The sequence below is a fragment of the Doryrhamphus excisus genome, linkage group LG22 (assembly GCF_037039965.1).
Source record: "Doryrhamphus excisus strain RoL-2023G ecotype Guam linkage group LG22, RoL_Dexc_Guam_v1.1, whole genome shotgun sequence".
In the NCBI taxonomy this organism is placed as follows: Eukaryota; Metazoa; Chordata; class Actinopteri; order Syngnathiformes; family Syngnathidae; genus Doryrhamphus; species Doryrhamphus excisus.
Window position 1 is genome coordinate 4,579,608 of NC_136378.1, and position 19,438 is coordinate 4,599,045.

At 41.8% G+C, this 19,438-nt stretch overlaps 2 protein-coding genes across 2 annotated transcripts; both read left to right on the top strand.

The window, feature by feature from the left end:
• The first annotated feature begins 30 nt into the window (after positions 1-30).
• Positions 31-13,104, top strand: ccdc142 (coiled-coil domain containing 142). Its single transcript, XM_058063898.2, has 18 exons — positions 31-263; positions 462-536; positions 2,214-2,242; positions 2,613-2,658; positions 2,820-3,049; positions 3,163-3,387; positions 4,252-5,285; positions 5,383-5,654; positions 6,811-6,897; positions 7,026-7,208; positions 7,937-8,103; positions 8,374-8,520; positions 9,814-9,928; positions 11,206-11,383; positions 11,477-11,587; positions 11,758-11,858; positions 12,525-12,693; positions 12,828-13,104. Exons 2-18 carry the CDS (start codon positions 473-475, stop codon positions 12,934-12,936), a joined length of 3,267 nt encoding a protein of 1,088 aa, XP_057919881.2. The 5' UTR covers positions 31-263; positions 462-472; the 3' UTR covers positions 12,937-13,104.
• Positions 13,105-14,288: 1,184 nt separating this feature from the next.
• igbp1 (immunoglobulin (CD79A) binding protein 1) lies at positions 14,289-17,480 on the top strand. Its single transcript, XM_058063799.2, has 3 exons — positions 14,289-14,790; positions 15,108-15,434; positions 17,137-17,480. Exons 1-3 carry the CDS (start codon positions 14,329-14,331, stop codon positions 17,407-17,409), a joined length of 1,062 nt encoding a protein of 353 aa, XP_057919782.2. The 5' UTR covers positions 14,289-14,328; the 3' UTR covers positions 17,410-17,480.
• The last annotated feature ends 1,958 nt before the right edge of the window (positions 17,481-19,438 follow it).

Here is a 19,438-nt window from a genome sequence, read left to right on the forward strand (position 1 = left end):
ATGACAACCAAAGACGATCAGATCCGGTGTGATTGGCTGCTATCGTAAGTCTCGCGAGCTTGTGGTCTATTTTTAAACATGGAGCTTAAGAAGATAAACATTTCTTAAATGTTGTGCAGTGGAAAGAAAACACAGCACGACTGACGGGCGGATAAAGAAGCTTGACATGTTAGCGACATATCGAGTTTAAATGTCGAGTTAATGTGAAGAAAAGACGTTTGTTGCACGAGGACACAACGAGGACATTTGTGGCTTAAATGTTGGTGAGTGCCTGTAACGTGTCAACGATTTGAGTCAAGAGTTTGACGCTTTAAAACGACCACATTTGAACTTACGGTTTAGAATTCATAAATTGTAACTTCTACTGTGCTTGTAACCAAATTTACACCCCAACTGTGCTGTTTATTTAAAGCCAAAAGCTATTTTAATTCAAATCGACATACTGTGTTTTTGTACCACAGACTGGACTGTAATGGATCATGGAAACAAGGTGGACTTCGTCAAACATCCTGATGGAAACGCTGCTACAACGACAGGTGATATTACGAAACGAATGTGATGATAATATATCATTTAATACGTTTAATGGAAACGCTTCTATAACCATAGCTGATACATATATGAAACTCATTGAGGATTCAGTACCAAATTGAACATTCACTCCTAAGACCACTCCTAAGTCACATGACCTCAGGGAGTGAGAAATGTGGGGAAAAACATTAGTCACTAATAGTTTTGTGTTGGGATATTTTGAGGGGATCAAGGAATTTGCGGTTTCTAAATAAAACCCTTCTGATCATTATTATCATTCATTTTCTACCGCTTATCCTCCCGAGGGTCGCAGGGGTGCTGGACTGGTCGCCAGCCAATCACAGGGCACATATAGACAAACAACCATTCACACTCACATTCATACCTATGGACATTTTGGAGTCGCTAATTAAGCTAGCATATTTTTTGGAATGTGGGAAGAAACTGGAGTATCCGGAGAAAACCCACACATGCACGGGAACATCAAAACTCCACACAGAGATGACTGAGGGTGGAATTGAATCCTGGTCTCCTAGCTGTGAGGTCTACGCGCTAACCACTCGACCGTCAAGCAGCCCCATTATTATCGTGTTTGACCAAAACAAAGTCCCTGTTTCTATCCCAGCATTCCACTTCCAGGATATCGATATCCCAGGATGTCACCCAAGACGTTTCCTCCAAAATCCCATTTAACATTTCACGAGGAAAGTTGCCATTATTCATTCATTCATTCATTTTCTACCGCTTCTTCCTCACGAGGGTCGCGGGGGGTGCTGGAGCCTATCCCAGCTGTCTTTGGGCGAGAGACGGTGTACACCCTGGACTGGTCGCCAGCCAATCACAGGGCACATATAGACAAACAACCATTCACACTCACATTCATACCTATGGACAATTTGGAGTCGCCAATTAACCTAGCATGTTTTTGGAATGTGGGAGGAAACCGGAGTACCCGGAGAAAACCCACGCATGCACGGGGAGAACATGCAAACTCCACACAGAGATGGCCGAGGGTGGAATTGAACTGCACGCTAACCACTAGACCGGCGTGCTGCCTGCCATTATTCATTATAATGAGTATATGGATTGACATCAATAAGACACCACTGAAGTGGTCGTGAAAGTGACATTTGACTGAATGGAAGAGTAGTTACTGTATGTGTGTAAAGATCACCGCTTTTTTCACCCCTCCATATTTATGACACATTTCAAGCTGGGATCAAATCAGCTATTTGAATATAGACTTCTATTCTCTTTTTTGTATGTGATGATTCACATTCTGGGCGGCACGGCGGTCGAGTGGTTAGCGCGCAGACCTCACAGCTAGGAGACCAGGGTTCAATTCCACCCTCGGCCATCTCTGTGTGGAGTTTGCATGTTCTCCCCGTGCATGCGTGGGTTTTCCCCGGGTACTCCGGTTTCCTCCCACATTCCAAAAACATGCTAGGTTAATTGGCGACTCCAAATTGTCCATAGGTATGAATGTGAGTGTGAATGGTTGTTTGTCTATATGTGCCCTGTGATTGGCTGGCCACCAGTCCAGAGTGTACCCTGCCTCTCGCCTGAAGACACCTGGGATAGGCTCCAGCACCCCCGCGACCCTCGTGAGGATAAGCGGTAGAAAATGAATGAATGAATGATTCACATTCTTTTTCTCTCTTTTGTTTTCTTGGTTCTTTCAGGAGAGTCTGGATCTTCAGAAGGGGAGAAGGTAGTGTTTTATTTGTGGAATACAATGTCATTACTGCAACTTTGAATCAGCGATTTAATCAATTATCAAATAAATTGACAACTATTTTGGTATTTGATGAATGTTTTTTCAGGTAAAAAATTTAAATGCCCTAAAATTTCAGCCTTGCTAATGTGAATATTTTAAAAATTTCTACTATTTTTAAATAATTAACAATTAAAGTTTTTGCCTATTACATAATCAGCCCTCAAAATGCTCGTAACAAAGCCAAAGTAGTCTCATCTCAGGGTGTTTTGGATTCGTCAAATGACCTCTGATATGAAATTGGGATATGAATGTGAGAAGACACATTTACAATTCACTGAGCTGTCATTTTTGATTGATCTTTCAGAAGGCGTGCACGTCCTGTACAGCAACAGAAGAGCAGAACACGCATGGTACAGTGTAATAAAAGCTATGAGCCGGGTTATTTTGAGTCAGCTATTCTGCATGCGTAAATTATATGATCAATAACCAACGAGTCCCTCAATATGCACCCTTGTGCTCCTCCCCAACTCTTTGTCCGTTGAGCACATCCTGTTGAATGTGTACCCCTCAGGTTCATGGTCACAGAGGACCATCTCTCGTTTACTCCGAAGCACATTTAATCCGCGTATGAGATGGCTGTTTCCTGGCCAAAGTCAAGATGACTCCGAGGAGGAGGAAGAAGAAGGAAATTTAGTCAAGGCCTACAACCTGGTGTCCCGCTCTTCTGCACGTCTTGTACGTTTGCAACACGCCCTTCTGAGTGTGGCAATGCAGTGGCAACATGTTGGCGCTCCTCACAAGGTGAGCTTCATGATTTTTGCCTAATTTTAAGCATAAAAATGGCTGAATCAACTAGATACTACTTCCAAGCTGTCTGCATGAGTCTTAGTTCTGTTTCCTCTCCTTTTGTCAAGGTCTGCATCAAAGGCCTCCCAGCGGAGGGCAAGCTTTACTTTGTGCCCTCCTCACCCTCCCTGAACGAACACTACCACGCTCTGTGGAGGCTCATGGAGCAGAGATCATTGCTGCTCTTCATCCACGAATACACCAGGAGGGCTCATCTCACTGCTGCGTACATATCCAAAGTGAGCCAGCTACTCGAAGATCGCTTCTGGAAGTCACACTGGACATCTGACCAGGTATGTCCAAGCTGCTAAACATCACACTGACAATATGGACGTCATGCAAATTTTCTACAGAGCAACAATAAGAGTGTATTTTTTACGATACGGGATCACCAGCTGGTTTGGGAATCTAAACGTCAAATCAAAAACCCAGATTCTCAACCTGGTCAGAGTAGCAAGTAAGATTATGGGCAACTCCTCCCTCAACACCTCTTCAATCAATGTTCTCCCCGTGCATGCGTGGGTTTTCTCCGGTTACTCCGGTTTCCTCCCACATTCCAAAAACATGCTAGGTTAATTAGAGACTCCAAATTGTCCATAGGTATGAATGTGAGTGTGAATGGTTGTTTGTCTATATGTGCCCTGTGATTGGCTGGCCACCAGTCCAGGGTGTACCCCGCCTCTCGCCCGAAGACAGCTGGGATAGGCTCCAGCATCCTTGTGAGGATAAGCGGTAGAAAATGAATGAATGAATGAGTTCTCCTCCTATTTTGTGTGGAAGTGGTAACTTTTTGGCTTCTTATTTTGTCTTTCCCCACCCTCGGCCATCTCTGTGTGGAGTTTGCATGTTCTCCCCGTGCATGTGTGGGTTTTCTCCGGGTACTCCGGTTTCCTCCCACATTCCAAAAACATGCTAGGTTAATTAGCGACTCCAAATTGTCCATAGGTATGAATGTGAGTGTGAATGGTTGTTTGTCTATATGTGCCCTGTGATTGGCTGGCCACCAGTCCAGGCTGTACCCCGCCTCTCGCCCTGAAGACAGCTGGGATAGGCTCCAGCACTCCCCGCGACCCTCGTGAGGAAAAAGCGGTCGAAAATGAATGAATGAATGAATGAACTGAAGTGATATGTAATGACGCTTATACTTTTTTCTTCAGACTCCACATCTGTGCTCTTCAGTCAGAGTCCATCTTAGCTCCTTGTGCCAGGAGTTCCGGATTCATCTCAACCACTGGTCTTGCCTGTCTACAAAAGTCCAGTCTGATCCGCACCTGAGGCGTGCTCTGGGCCGGCATAACAAGTTGCTGAGAGACATCAGACAGACTCTTGACTTGCTTCGACTGCAGGCGTTGGTTTTAATGGAGCGTTATGTGCATGCTGTTCTGTCCGCTGTGGCGCACGCTGATATGGACCACCTACCAAGGGAGGTCCTGGCAGATATTCTGGATAGTACAGACCTGTACAGCCAAGCAGTGGAGGAGCAGAGACTACAACACAGCATCACTGATCCGAGAAGTCACATATTACAACAGACAATGAGTCAAAGACATCACCCCACTGCTGTTTCAGTCAAGGACCTACTGAGTATTTTAGCGGTCCAACACGCAAACATGGCAGCTAATCAGCTCCATCGCTGGACTTACCAGCAGTGTTTGTGTCCATCACATACTAAACAAAACAATCTACCGGTCAGATTACCTTCTCTGGCAACTTGGAAGCAGTTGCAGGACAATTTCTTTATTTCTTGCTCCTCTCCTAAGACGTGCCATCTTTACACTCCTGAAGTTCACTTTGAAAAAGGAAAACACTCCAACCAATGCCAAACATGTTTACACAAGACTGGTCCAGTCCGGACACATCTAGAATGTAAAAAAAACTCTCAGCATTTTCCACCTATGTCCTTCAGCCATTTGTCGACCATCCCTCTCTTCCGACTTTGCCAGCAAGACCGGTCCAAAGTAGAGCTTCTTTTTTACATGCTCGCTTCCTCCAATGATCTGCTGCTTCCACTGGTATCGGATCCATCACTAGCAGAGGCAACGATACAAACGTTGCACTGTGATGATACAACTCGAAAAGCTGACCAAAAGCTTGAAACGTTAAACCAAAAGACCAAGGATTGTAGTATAGAGGGAAATGAGCAAGAAGTTGTCGAACTGGAGATAGACGCCACACTGGCAGGCCATCACAGGTAAATTGCTGCTGAAGTTATGTAATCATTATGTGTGTGCAGCGTATGCTCAACACATAACCACATCTTCCTAACATCTTGTCTGTGTGTCCCTCAGCTCCGGTGATGGACAACCAGGCCCCAAACAAACCGCCGAGCATGAACGTGCTCGGCAGCTTCGCTCCGTTCAGTGGTTGGACTTGGATCAGTCGTTGGCTTTGGATGATCTGCTGGGGCACTACCACACCCTTCTGTGGGCTCGCTGCAGCAAAGCACTGCGGCTGCAGATGCACGTACCACTAGAGGGAAGACGCGTAGGTAGCATCAACCTCCACGACAACCACAGGTGTTTTCAAGTCCTGCAGATGATCAGCCAGGCCTCTAAGACAGGTAAGAAGACGTGTTGATATTCAGAATCCACTTTGTGTTACCACACTAGGAATTTGTATTACTTATGATATTTCAGCATGTCCACAATAAAGGAGAGATTTGCTGTTTTTCCCTGCTACGTATTACATTAGGACAGTGATTTTCAACCACTGTGCCGCGGCACACTAGTGTACCCTGAGAAACCGTCAGGTGTGCCGTGAGGAATTATCCAATATCACTTTTTATAATTAACATTTATTAATCATCATTTGCAAATATTATGTCAATAGCCATTATGTCAATAGTATACATGGACGCAAATATTCCAATTGCATTTGGTTTATTTGCTCAAACGGAAAGAGATGGAATATTCCTTTAACCAATCCGATTGAGGTATCTTCTTCGTGGTGTTTTTCTTCTTCTGTTGTTTATTGGCGGTTGGCAAGCAGCTTTCGTGTGCATTAGCGCCATCTGTGAAACAGAATCTAAACCCTTCTATACTTTATTCACAAGTGCAGTTTTATTAAAAAAAGAAAATATATCTATATAAAACATGTCCTGAGTTTAATTATAAAATATTATCAAGATTGAGTTTGATCTTTTCCTGTTTAAATTTATCCCGGGTGCGTTCTTTCAGCGCATGCTTAGATATGACGTAACACGCAGATCCAGACGTTCTTCACTTTTAAAAATGGAGGCCAGCAATCGGCACTGGACTAAGCAAAGTTTGTTTTTGATTCAAACTAAATTTCAAGACTGGACAGACGAAAAACTGGCAATACGGAGTTATTCCAACAAGTGAAAGAAAAACTCGGGGAAGTCGGTATCACGTGATGTTGATGTTTACGTTTTACTGGGCATGCCCTATTGACTATTCTGGTTGATTTTCACAGCGCATGTAGACAAGAGATTGGAATATTCCTTTCTATGGATACCATTGTTTTCCGAAAGGTCATTCGGAAAGAGAAAAAGTGGTCATGTAAAAACGTGGCTACTGTGGAGTGTCTGTGGTGTAAAGACTGGCAGAGCAATGTAATATTGGTCCGTGTGGCAACACCTACCTTGTTCCTCCCATAGACTTATTGATGCACGTGTGAGGTCGTAGTGACATTTTGTAACATTTTTGGTTAGTGGTGTGCCACAAGATTTTTACAATGTAAAAATCTTTTCATTGCAGATTTACTTCCAAAGGAGGGCAGAGCCATGCTGGAGGAGTTCAGTCTAAATATGTTAGTCAGCACAGCACATGCTCAGTGGGACTACGGTTAGTGTCTATAAAAAAAAAAAGGTTGTGCACTAATTCTTGTGGGTTTTCCTTGTTTGGCTTGGGGTGCAAACTTCCATGTTTGGCATTGATTAATCTTATTGTTTGAAATGTGTCTATTTTTACAGCGGTGTGCAGAAGTTTAGGAGCGGCTTTGAATGACAAGTGTCAAACACATGTCAATCAGCGTGGCCGGTTTTTGACACCATCGTTCAATCGCAACGATGGTGTGATGATGTCACTGACTGCGGAAAACCTGCTGCAGCTTCCTCCACCTCTACTGTCCTGTGTGTCCTACTGCGGTGCTGCAAGTAAACACTCAAATATTTGTTACTATTACCGTAATTTCCAGTGTGTAAGCCGCTAGTATCAATATGAGTATAAATTGTGTGTGTGGGGGGGGGGATGCAATGACGTCAGCCTCCCTCTGGGCTTTTCAGAGGCAGCATTGTGTCATCCAATGAAACGCATTGTGAGAAAATAGTAAAAATAGTTGGGTGGGGGTTATATTTTACACTCGTATTAATACTTATTTGTATATTTATTAGATATATCTTTTGGGTGTTAAGTTGCTGTGTGATGAGTTTCGCTTTTTTTTTGTAGATGACTCAACTGTAATACTGAGTAATGACTTGCAATTTCCAATGGGTGACAAGCTTGTTGTGATTGGCTCCTGTCAAAGAGCTACCTGGTCCTTTTTATGAGGTTTTATGAGGTGGATATTTGCAGCTTAATACTGCATGTACAAATCCTTTTATTCTTCTATATGTAGTGGGTGTGGCTTACACAAAAGAATTTACGGTGCTTATGTTTTGATTCACATCAGGAATAGAAAAATGAATATCTCAGATCCATGTACTACCCATGTGCAGCCAGGAATCATCATTAAATCATTTTCCATCACCTGTTGGTTACAAATATTTCATAGCTACTCAAACTCAGTACTGGTACTAATCTTAATACTTTATCCTACATACTTTCTGATGTGGGGGGGAAACATTTTGAAATGCTCTAACTCACTGTTCCACTCATTGTTCAGGTTCCTTGAACCTCTTGCAATCATGGAACGCGCTCTGCAGATGGACCATTAACTTGATGTTAGCCACAGTCCAGCTAGCCACAGTGTGGCTCATGTCAAAGGCCTACCAGTTCCTCTCCTCATGGAGCCTTAACAAGTTCCTACTCATTACACAAGGAGACCTGAATGTAAGATGTTAATCACAATACTTGTATCTGTCTAGCCATCCATTTTCTTTCAGCAGTCAACACTACAACTCAAGCACATTTTTTTTGTATTGCTACTAGTTTTGGTGTGATAATCATGTCAATCCGTTGTGGATTTTATTTCTGTTCAACTTGCATGTCACGAAATTAGATAAAAATAAAAAGCATCAGGTTAAAAATTAACTAGGGTCAACCCCTGATTGCTCTGTGAATGAACAACCATGTAATACAAATGTTATTTATCGGTTGCAGGTGCTGAGAGAGTCACTGGACACGATGGTGCAGCAGACCACATGCTTGAAGATCGACTCGGACGGTCTTTCCGCTCTTCACGTTCACAACCAGCTGCTATTCACGCAGCAGCGCACAAAGCTAGACGTGGCTGTATCTCAACTGCAGGTGACTTCATCATCTCTAGTTTGCAAGGCAACACACTTGTGCGTGGAAGTGGAAGCGAAGTTAGGAGCTCCATTTTGTCTTACACTTTGGGGGAGGATAGTAAAAATGACATTTTCATACTTTCATACTAGGGGTGTCTTAAAATTTGATTCAGAGGAGCCTGATAGGCCTATAAATCTTGCACCCAACTGCTGCATAGCATACATTTTACATAGAATGTCTTTGCTGTTTATATAAATACAGTAAAGTCTCATTATATCGATATTCTCCGGAGTCGGAAAAAATATCGATATAACCGGACTGTCGATATATCCGATCCTGCGCCGAACTGCATTAAAAGTGGGCAATAATGCACTCGACATTGTTCTATAACATAGAACAATGTCGAGCAGCTTAAATCAATCTTTGCTGAAGGATTTCAATACCAAAAAAGAACACGGCGAACGGCTGCTTCCAGTCAACTTTATTTTTCACACTTCCACCACCAGAGCACAGCACACACACCGATTCCCGCACTTCCTGGTTCACAGGTCATGCTCAACCCGCCCCACATAGCTGGCCAAACACATGCCACGAACGCCAGCATGTACATATGAAAAACAGTGATTATTGCAAGCGATAAAAAGATATCTGAATACAACACAATTAAATACATGTATTTGTACGCTTGTGTCTTCGTAGGAATAGGTGTGTATGCTATGTCAGTTGGTTCTTCTGTTGCAGGCATGTGTTTGGCCAGCTATGTGGGGCGGGTTGAGCATGACCTGTGAACCAGGAAGTGCGGGAATCGGTGTGTGTGCTGCGCTCTGGTGGTGGAAGTGTGAAAAATAAAGTTGACTGGAAGCGGCCGTTCGCCGTGTTCTTTTTTGGTATTGAAATCCTTAAGCAAAGATTGATTTAAGCTGCTTTTGTATCGATATAAGCAGACCAAATTGGCTGGCGGGAGATGAAAAGGGCATCGTAGTAACCGGATTATCATAATAACCGTGTATCGTACTAACGGAGCTAATTATATCATAAAAGACTAGAAATTTGCCGGGAAATGAAAATAGTATCGTAATAAGCAGTACTTCGATATAACCGATATCGATATAACGAGACTTTACTGTAGTTGATTTTTATTCAAATTCAGCCTTTTATAACCGACCTTCAAGAATACCGTAGTCTACACATACAACCCAGTCAGGCAAGAAGTGCTTGCAAGTGGAATCAAGAATGTAAACAAAGGCGAGGAAGGCCCTACTTCATCCTTAATGACTACTTTGTGTTTCCATCACCATCTACTATCATCAGACCCTTTCTTCTCTGGTGCTGGAGACCTTTTCCAATGACTGCAAAAGGATATCTGCTGATGCCTTTGAGCAAACCATGCCCCCTGCTGGACACTGGAGACTCAACCACAGGCCAGGTACTCTCATCATGCAACTACTACTACTTTTCTTTTGATCTCAAAGATGTCCATGTTGAGGGCAAGGGCATGGAAATAAAAAGGGAGTACAGTTATAAAGTTATTAAGTTATATACAGTTATTCCGTACCCAACTTTGATAACTTAATTTCCATGAAGTAGGATTTCTGATATTCATGAATGGAATATTTTTGTATTTAGAGAATAGAAAACATGTCTGCGACCTTCTAAATACAGTTTTTAACACTGTTAGTGCCCTCTAGGTATGGAATAACTCCCTATAGTCACATTTACATTCCTATTATTATTTGTTTACATCACATTGCACAACTGTAATACACTATGAGACAGCCGCCGTTTTAAACATGCATGCTAGCGAGTTAACTAGTCGGCCTCCAATTTATTCATTTTAAACTTAAGGGTTTTGAACGGATTGGGGGGGGGAAGAATGTGGCTCAGGAGGTAGAGCAGGCCGTCCAGAAATGGGAAGGTCGGCAGTCACTACTGTCGTCGTGTCCTTGATGAGTGCTATAAAAATTCATTCATTCATTTTCTACCGCTTTTTCCTCACGAGGGTCGCGGGGGTGCTGGAGCCTATCCCAGCTGTCTTTGGGCGAGGGGCGGGGTACACCCTGGACTGGTGGCCAGCCAATCACAGGGCACATATAGACAAACAACCATTCACACTCACATTCATACCTATGGACAATTTGGAGTCGCTAATTAACCTAGCATGTTTTTGGAATGTGGGAGGAAACCGGAGTACCCGGAGAAAACCCACGCATGCACGGGGAGAACATGCAAACTTCACACAGAGATGGCCGAGGGTGGAATTGAACCCTGGTCTCCTAGCTGTGAGGGCGATAAAAATTGAATCCATTATTATTATTATTATTATTATTATTATTATTATTGTAAGCCAAAAGGTACAAAAGGCTTCTACACGGAATAGGGGAACTTTTTTTTTTACCACTCTGTCATGTCAGTGTTTTAGGTAATATAATTTAATATCATCAATATAACATTGTAGCGCTTTTAGACTCGTATTACGCAATCTGGTAGACATGACTACAACAATAACAACTGGCGACAATAGCCTGTGTTAGGGATGATTGTGACTTCTTGTGAAATAATTCAAACCCGCAATAAAACCCTGTTGTTTCTGCGATAAAGTCTGGTGGTTGTGTGTCTCTCAAAAGATGACAATAACTGACACCTAGTAACCAGTGTATGCTATATACATATCCATGCTATAGATATTCTGTTTCATGAATTCAGGCTTTCCCAGCAGTCCCAGTGAATATGCGTCTCTAGCGGCTCAGAACATCATCGGTCAGGTTTTGGAGGGGGTGACATCGTTGTCTGATGATGCCTGCATCCAAGCTCTCAGTGTAAGCACGACTGCCTTCATGGAGGCATGGATGGAACACATCCTCAAGCACAAGATCAAATTCAGGTACGTACTACGCTCCAGTTACACTCAGAAAGAAAACTCGCCAGAAAACGGGCGAGTCAGTTGTGAGTTGACATGTTCTCTGCTTCTTCTCAGTGTTCAGGGAGCGCTCCAACTCAAGCAGGACTTTGACTCCATCAGAGAATTGATTTGCTCGAACGCATACGGTCTGCCAGAGGAACGCCTTCAGCCATTACTCGGCCTCAGGTATCGGGCCTCGGAATATTTTAGCAAGGAAACCGACTGAAAGCGCCAGTTTGTGTCAGTCAAACAGGAAGTAGTTTGCTCACTTTTATTAGCCATTTCTGAAGTGTTAGCAGGTCATTATGTCATTGTAGATCTGATGGGCAGATTAGTATTTTTTTTTTTGTCTGCAGAGTCTTTCAGCAGGTGGACTCTGCAGTCTTGTGCCTGCTTCAGCAGCCCCACGTGAAACCGTATCTTCACAGCACAGCTTGGGAGCCTTTCACACGCTGCTGTGAGTCTCGCAATCTGGCAATCAATGGGTAATCCGAAATACGGTGGAACCTCGGCTTTTGTTTTTTTTAATCTGTTCCAAAAGGTCCAGCAAAAACCCGAACATATATAGCAAGTCATGCAGGTCCTGAAGCAGCAAAACGGCCCTAAACCATCACACTACCACCACCATCTTTTACTGTTAGTATGATGTTCTTTTTCTGAAATGTGGCGTTATTTTTACGCCAGATGTAATGGAACGCACACCTTCCACAGAGTTCAACTTTTGTCTCTTCAGACCAGAGTATTTTCCCAAAGGTCTTTTTCCCAATTTTCCCAATTGTCCCAAAGACAAGCCTTAATGCCCTTTTTTGTTCCAACAGTGGTTTTTGATTTGGAACTGGACATGGCAGGTCATGAACGTGTTTTTAATTTAAATAGTCAAAAACATATACAGGGGGCTCGAACACCTCATGCACAATGCATGGATACTTTGTTTGGCCATACAATAATGTCGGGATTTTGACAAGAATTTTCATGGGTTTCATTAAAAAAAAAACAAAAAACGAGTTCCACTGTACTTTCATGAAGTCATGTGTTGAATATTTTCATCTGTCAGTAGTATTACAATAATGCAGGCCAATCTTTGCTACAAGGTCTCGTGCATGTATTGATTATTATCCTCCAGGTGCCACTAAGCGCAGCAGAGACAGTTTGAATGCTGCAGTGGGCAGCAGCATTTCCAATCTGAGGGGTATGGCAGGCGAAGATATGACTCAGTCCAATCCTTCAGTTGTGACCACTGACATCCCTTCAGTAGACCCATTCATTCCCGGAGAGCCCTACCTTGCACCGAGGTAACATTTTCACACTTTAAAGTATGAAAACTGATGAAACAAGTCTAGTCTAATCATTTATTTTAATGACTGTACATTCCAAAATGTTTGCATGTTACTGTCATGTCGTGAACCAACCCTTCATCTGCTTCTAGTTTGGCTCTGGGTGCTTCTCAACAAGACTGGCTGGACCTGAGGATCCATAACGGTTGTCGGCGCTGGAGGTTGCCAGGACTGCAGTGTCTTTCCAAGTCTGAACCCTGAATTACACTCACCCAGTCTGCTTTTTACAAAATACATCACACTTTAATGCTGCTTCAAGCAAAATCACTGTGAAACAAGTATTATTATATATTAGTGCTTTATTTCTTTCTTTGTGACAGAAATAAATAATGCAAGCTCTTTAAAATAAAGACAAGCATTGAATTCCTAATAAACTGTGTGTTAAGTTGCTGTGTGATGACTTTAGCTGTGTAATGCACAAAATCAATCCAAATGCATTTCCGAATCAGAATCAGAAAAGGTTTATTGCCAGGTATGATCAAACACATACTAGGAATTTGTTTTGGTATAGTAGGTGCAGACAAATCTATTAAAAAAAGAATGAAAAATACAAAATATACAGAATATTTCTGTTAATATTTCAGATGACCCACGAGTACTGACTATAAGTGATGGGACTACAGAGCAACATAAACATGCACTTATGGTCAAGAATATAACCCCCCCCATTAGGAACTTTGGACTGCCATTGGCTGGCGACCAGTCCAGGGTGTATCCGCCTCTCGCCCAAAGATAGCTGGGATAGGCTCCAGCATACCCGCAACTCTAGTGAGGATAGACTGTATAGAAGATGGATGTATAGGAACTTTGGAACATTTCTCTAATATACTGCCCAATATTTGAAATATTCACTTATGTATATACACCTGGGGGCGGCACGCCGGTCTAGTGGTTAGCGCGCAGACCTCACAGCTAGGAGACCAGGGTTCAATTCCACCCTCGGCCATCTCTGTGTGGAGTTTGCATGTTCTCCCCGTGCATGCGTGGGTTTTCTCCGGGTACTCCGGTTTCGTCCCACATTCCAAAAACATGCTAGGTTAATTAGCGACTCCAAATTGTCCATAGGTATGAATGTGAGTGTGAATGGTTGTTTGTCTATACGTATGTGCCCTGTGATTGGCTGGCCACCAGTCCAGGGTGTACCTTGCCTCTCGCCCAAAGACAGCTGGGATAGGCTCCAGGAAGGAAAAAGCGGTAGAAAATGAATGAATGAATGAATATACACCTGGGCCATGGAAGACGAATATTTCAGTAATGAAAATGTAAGTTGATTAGCCACCGGTAGGGGGTGCCAAGTTTCATTTCAATGGGAAAATTGCTACAGTAAATGTGCAATTCTGAATTCATAAATGAAGTGAACATTTTGACTTTAGATTGGTTGAGAAATGTGAAGGAACATGAAAAATAAAGACAATAAAGACAAAATAAAGAATAAATAAAGACACCTCTAAGCTGGGATGAGCTAAAGTTGCTTTAAAATGTCTTCACTTGATTGCCTTGTACGCATGCGCGCCAATGGCTTATGAAGACGTCTAGGCTGCCGACGGAAATTAAAAGAAAACGAAGAAGACATACCCCGGAAGTGGAACCAATATGGCGGAATGTGAGAGTCGCAACAGTGGTCCACAGGACCCGAATTCAGACGCAGACCCTCCTAAATTATCGGACTTATTTGACCGCGGGTGGAAGATATTTGCCGAGATAGACAACACAAATGATCCTCTTGCTAGTAACAGTGTTCAGGTGCGAGTTAAACGTGCTATCAAAATGTTAGAAGAAACGTCCAGAATGGCGGCTCAGCTGGACCTGTTTAGTCCCAATGAAGAACTGGACGAGGTTACTACCGCAGACCTGAAATATCTGCTGTGTCCTGCACTCTTAGGAGCTCTGACCATGAAGCAGACCGGTCGAGATAAACGATTAGAGATAGTGCGAACGGCCCGGGTTTACTTTATGGATTTTCTGAAGAGATGTAAAGAATATAACGTAGCACAATTTAGTCTGCCGGAGTCAGTCAGTGAAAGCACAGAGCAAAATGTCCCCTCCACCTGCAAGGTAAGTTTACAATATGCATTTTAATGATTATTATTAGTATTATATACAATTATCCCCATCGTTTTTTAATAAATTGGATAAATATCCAGCTTATTATCTACTTATTTGCAAAGGTAAACAACTCCTCAAGTTCTTTTTTAGGCATTTTCTGTCATAGTTAAGATTAAAACAACAAACAAGAGCTAACCCCAAGCGGCACCCCGCTTTACTGGGGTGGTGGGGGTATGTCGGAGCCTACCCCAGCAGACTTTTGGCCAAAAGACTGGGTACAACCTTGTTGTAGGAATTAACATATCATATTTTCATTTTGTTCCCAGCCAATGCCCACAACATCAAGCCTGGCAGCCATGGCCGCACAAAGACAAGTTAAAATTCAGCGATATAGTGAGAAGAAAGAGCTGGAGGCCAGACTCTCAGACATGCAGAAAGCTGTGGAAGACGGTCAGGCCGACGAGGAAACCTGCCGAGATTTTTACTTGCTGAACGTTCGCAAGTGGGTGTTTACATGTCTGGATGAAATCCAGAGCATAGACCAGGAGATGGAAATACTGAAGAACATGGATGGTCAGCTTGGTGCACCACAGCCTGCTGGACCAAGCAGACCCCCCATGAAGACTTTCATCCTCACCAAGGATGCTATGCAGGTGAGACTTATGTGTGAGTGTGCGAGTGAGACGACACACTGCAGGATAACTTCCGTAGCTCACATGTCTGAGTACCCGCTCACTTGAAATACAAGTTATATGTATATTCTGGTCACTAAGCGTCAGTAATGCTACATTGATATGACATTACCTCACGTTGTTCGGTAAAGTCGTGAAAATTACATTTAAAGTATGTGGTGGGAAACCTCTAATAGCCGGCTTTGAAAAGCGGGTGTCTTCGTAAGTGACATCGGCAAAGACACAGTGAAACGAACGCAAGGAGGTAGTCCATATGTGGCTTTTTCTCTGTGTACTTCAATCCTTGTTGTCTTAAACCTTTTGTCTTTTGGAAAAGAAAAATACAGTATCACTCGAATATTGAACATCCAGCAGCAACACAATGTTTTGGTATGACTACTATTTTGATGAAAAATATACTGAACAAAGTCGGCGAGCTGCCTCTAGAAGGTTTGTTTACTCTGCTTTAGATGAGAGTGCGCCGATACAGTATCTGTAACATATGAAGAGCTTGCAACCAAAAGGCGCTAAATCCATTTTGACTGATTTCGAGAAAATCAATGATTTTTAACTACGTGCATATCAATCTATTTGGTCATCAAGTCTATATTGCAAATGAAAGAGCTATCAATATAGGTCATAAAAATGCATGCTATAAAAATCCTGCACACACCATGTATTTTATATATTTTTTTTAATTTTTTTTTTTTTCGGATTTAGCGCCTTTTGGCTGAAACGATGGATTTAGCGCCTTTTGGCTGAAATAAATTTGAAGTCACCTTTAACTTCTTCAATGGCATTGTTGTAAAAGAATGTAAGGCGCTTTAATGTGCTATGGTAATAAAAAAATTAATAATTAATAAAAAATTAATTAAAAGCAGTGCTCATATTTGACTGCACCATGAAGGTGACAGTGACAAAAATCATCTCATTACAAACTCTTTACATTGTATGTTTTTTAGTACAAGTAAAATAATGTTTCTCATGAAAGTTGGAGGTGTCAAGGTAGAGACATGCCTTTTATGGCGTAAAAAAAACTTCCATGTTACAGAATACTGTAAAAACACAATTTGTGTTCTCCTGAATTGCATAACATACTGTAACTATCATACGTGTACTTAATGTACACAAACAAAACAGGATGCGCACTGATACTGGCTTTCTGTATGTGCAGTGCCAATTGTATTCTTCTCTCTGATTGGTCAGATTATCAATAGATGGGAAACTTGGGCCAATCAGAATAAAGAATAAAGAAAGGGATTTAGCTCCTTTTGGTTGAAATCTGAAATGGAAATAGCGCCTTTTGGTTGAAAGCATAAATTTCATATCACTTTTTTTCATATTTTTTAAAATGATTTCAAGACCAAAATATGTGATTTGGATACACATGACAGAGGTCTATTAAACTCATGAAAAACATGCAACTTAGTGAAAATTGGATTTAGCGCCTTTTGGTTGCAAGCTCTTCATATACAGGTATCTCTAAAATATACACAGAAGCCATATTCTTTTCACAAAAAGAGTTTAGAGCAGGTTAATTGTCCACAAGATGTCAGCAGTGAAAATTCCCGTACTTTTATCATATCCGTTTTATTCCAGTATCTATGTATTTGTGTTTTGGACTAGCCGAAATATCAACAAGCAATGTTTTGAATGTCTGTGTGTTTGTGGGTGTGATTGACAGGCTCGGGTGTTTGGCTCAGGTTATCCCAGCCTGCCCACCATGACTGTGGATGACTGGTACGAGCAGCACAGGAAACACGGAGCTCTACCGGATCAGGGCGTTCCCAGGAGGGTGCCCGTGGAAGAGGACAGTGACGCAAAGGAGAGGGAAGAAGAAGAAAAGGAGACAAAGGCTGAAAAGGATGATGAAGAATCTTTGACCAAAGCCAGACAATGGGACGACTGGAAAGACAACCATCGCAGAGGTTATGGAAACCGCCACAATATGGGCTAGCTTGGTTCACCCGCTGCTGATTACCGTATTTTCCAGACTGTGAGTCGGTCAAAAATACATCAAAAATTGGACATTGTGGCATTTAGCTATATTTATGATGGAGCTATCATCAGAGTGTTGTTTGTTTTTTTAGTCGTTTCAAGGCACCGCTTCGAATAACATTAAATCCACAAAAGAATACCAAGCCAGATGGAGGTCATAATATTTACACCAACAAGGAGACACCACATTAAAAGTACACAAGCTGAAATAAGTCAAAAACATATTTAATGTCAGAATATACTCAAAGAAGACACTTTTAATACATGACACAACCGCCTTAGATAAGCTTGCGAGTATTCTCTGTATTGTTGTTTAAACAATTAATTATTCCTGCCAACTTTTGTAATCGGTCCTCTTTTTACTGTCACAATCCCGTGAAGGCACAAATATTTACTATTATATTAATTACACCGTCAGGATTTCCACCAATTAATTACTTTAAATCAAGAAATAATTGATCTGATCAGCGGTCAATTGGAAGAACTTGTTTACTTCATATACTTATGTACTGTTTATTGCATTCTTATCTATTGGTGAGTTTTTTTTGGTCCCAAACTGAGATGGAAGCGTTAAGGCTAAGGTGGAATAAATTGGAAAAGTTATTGTGTAATTGTTTTTTTTTAATTTAGTTAATTATGTATTTACTATGAGATGATATGAACCTTATTTAAGTGTGGCCATCTTTTTTAATGTTAATTATGAAAAGACACAGAAGCAATATTTAGCATCACACCGACACCAAAAGTAGTTGAAGTTCTTCGTAAGGCCTGAAGGTGGCAGCAAAGTGACGTCCTCATCCGTTTGTTTGTTTTTTTTTAGTAGTTTCATGGCACCGCGTCGAATAACATCAAATCCACAAAAGAATACCATACAAAATACACACGAAATATACACAAAACCACACGAAAGTACTCAAGCTGAAATAAGCAATAACAAAGCAAAGCAATATGTAGCATCACACCCGAGACCAAAAGTAATTGCAGTTCTTCGTAGGGCCTGAAGGTGGCAGCAAAGTGACGTCCTCATCCGTTGGTTTGTTTTTTAGTAGTTTCAATGGCGCCGCTTCGAATAACATCAAATCCACAAAATAATACCAAACAAAATACACACAAAATACACACAAAATACACAAAACCACACGAAAGTACTCAAGCTGAAATAAGCAATGCAATATGTAGCATCACACCCGAGACCAAAAGTAATTGCAGTTCTTCGTAAGGCCTGAAGGTGGCAGCTCAGTGACGTCCTCATTCGTGAAGCACACTGAAGAAGAAGTGAGGACCACAGCGTCCATTCCCAGCAGTGGTGAACGTCCTATGACGTCCTAACAGGTCTTAAAATATCTGCTAACTCATTCATAGCAAGTAACAGCAACGTTCATGCACAGCGTGAGGTAATATCTAAATATTATTTTTTAAGTACTACTTTTATTAGGAAACGTTTGTTTAACCCACACCCCATGGACTCATTTAAAAAAATGAATGAATGAATGACAAAATGCTAAGCTAATGCGAGGAGAAAGTTCAACTTCTTGTATGTTTCATCAGACGGAGCAATATTTTCGTTTTCTGTACATCATTTTTCTCTTGCATTTGGAGCGTTACATTTTCCGGTTGTTATTGTTGAGCAGCCATAATGGAATGTACTGTATTTATTGAATCTCATACTGAATATTTTAAACACGTTCTCGTCTATTTGCTTCGAGGCATACTTTTTTAGTCGTTTGCATGTGGGATGTGATTGCCTTGCGCACCGTAATTACGGTAACGCGACGCTCAGACCAAAGGTCGCTTGTTAAACGCGCGGAAGTTCCTTACATGACTTGACATTAATAATTTGGGAGGTCATATAATGGACATATTTATAAAAGTTAGGATATAATAACATCGTGTTTCACAAAATTCACTGAAAAGTTTTTTGGCATAGTTTGAGATCAAGTCTTCAGTAAGTAAGTCAGTAAAGAATTGTTAAAAGAATTGTGTCCAGT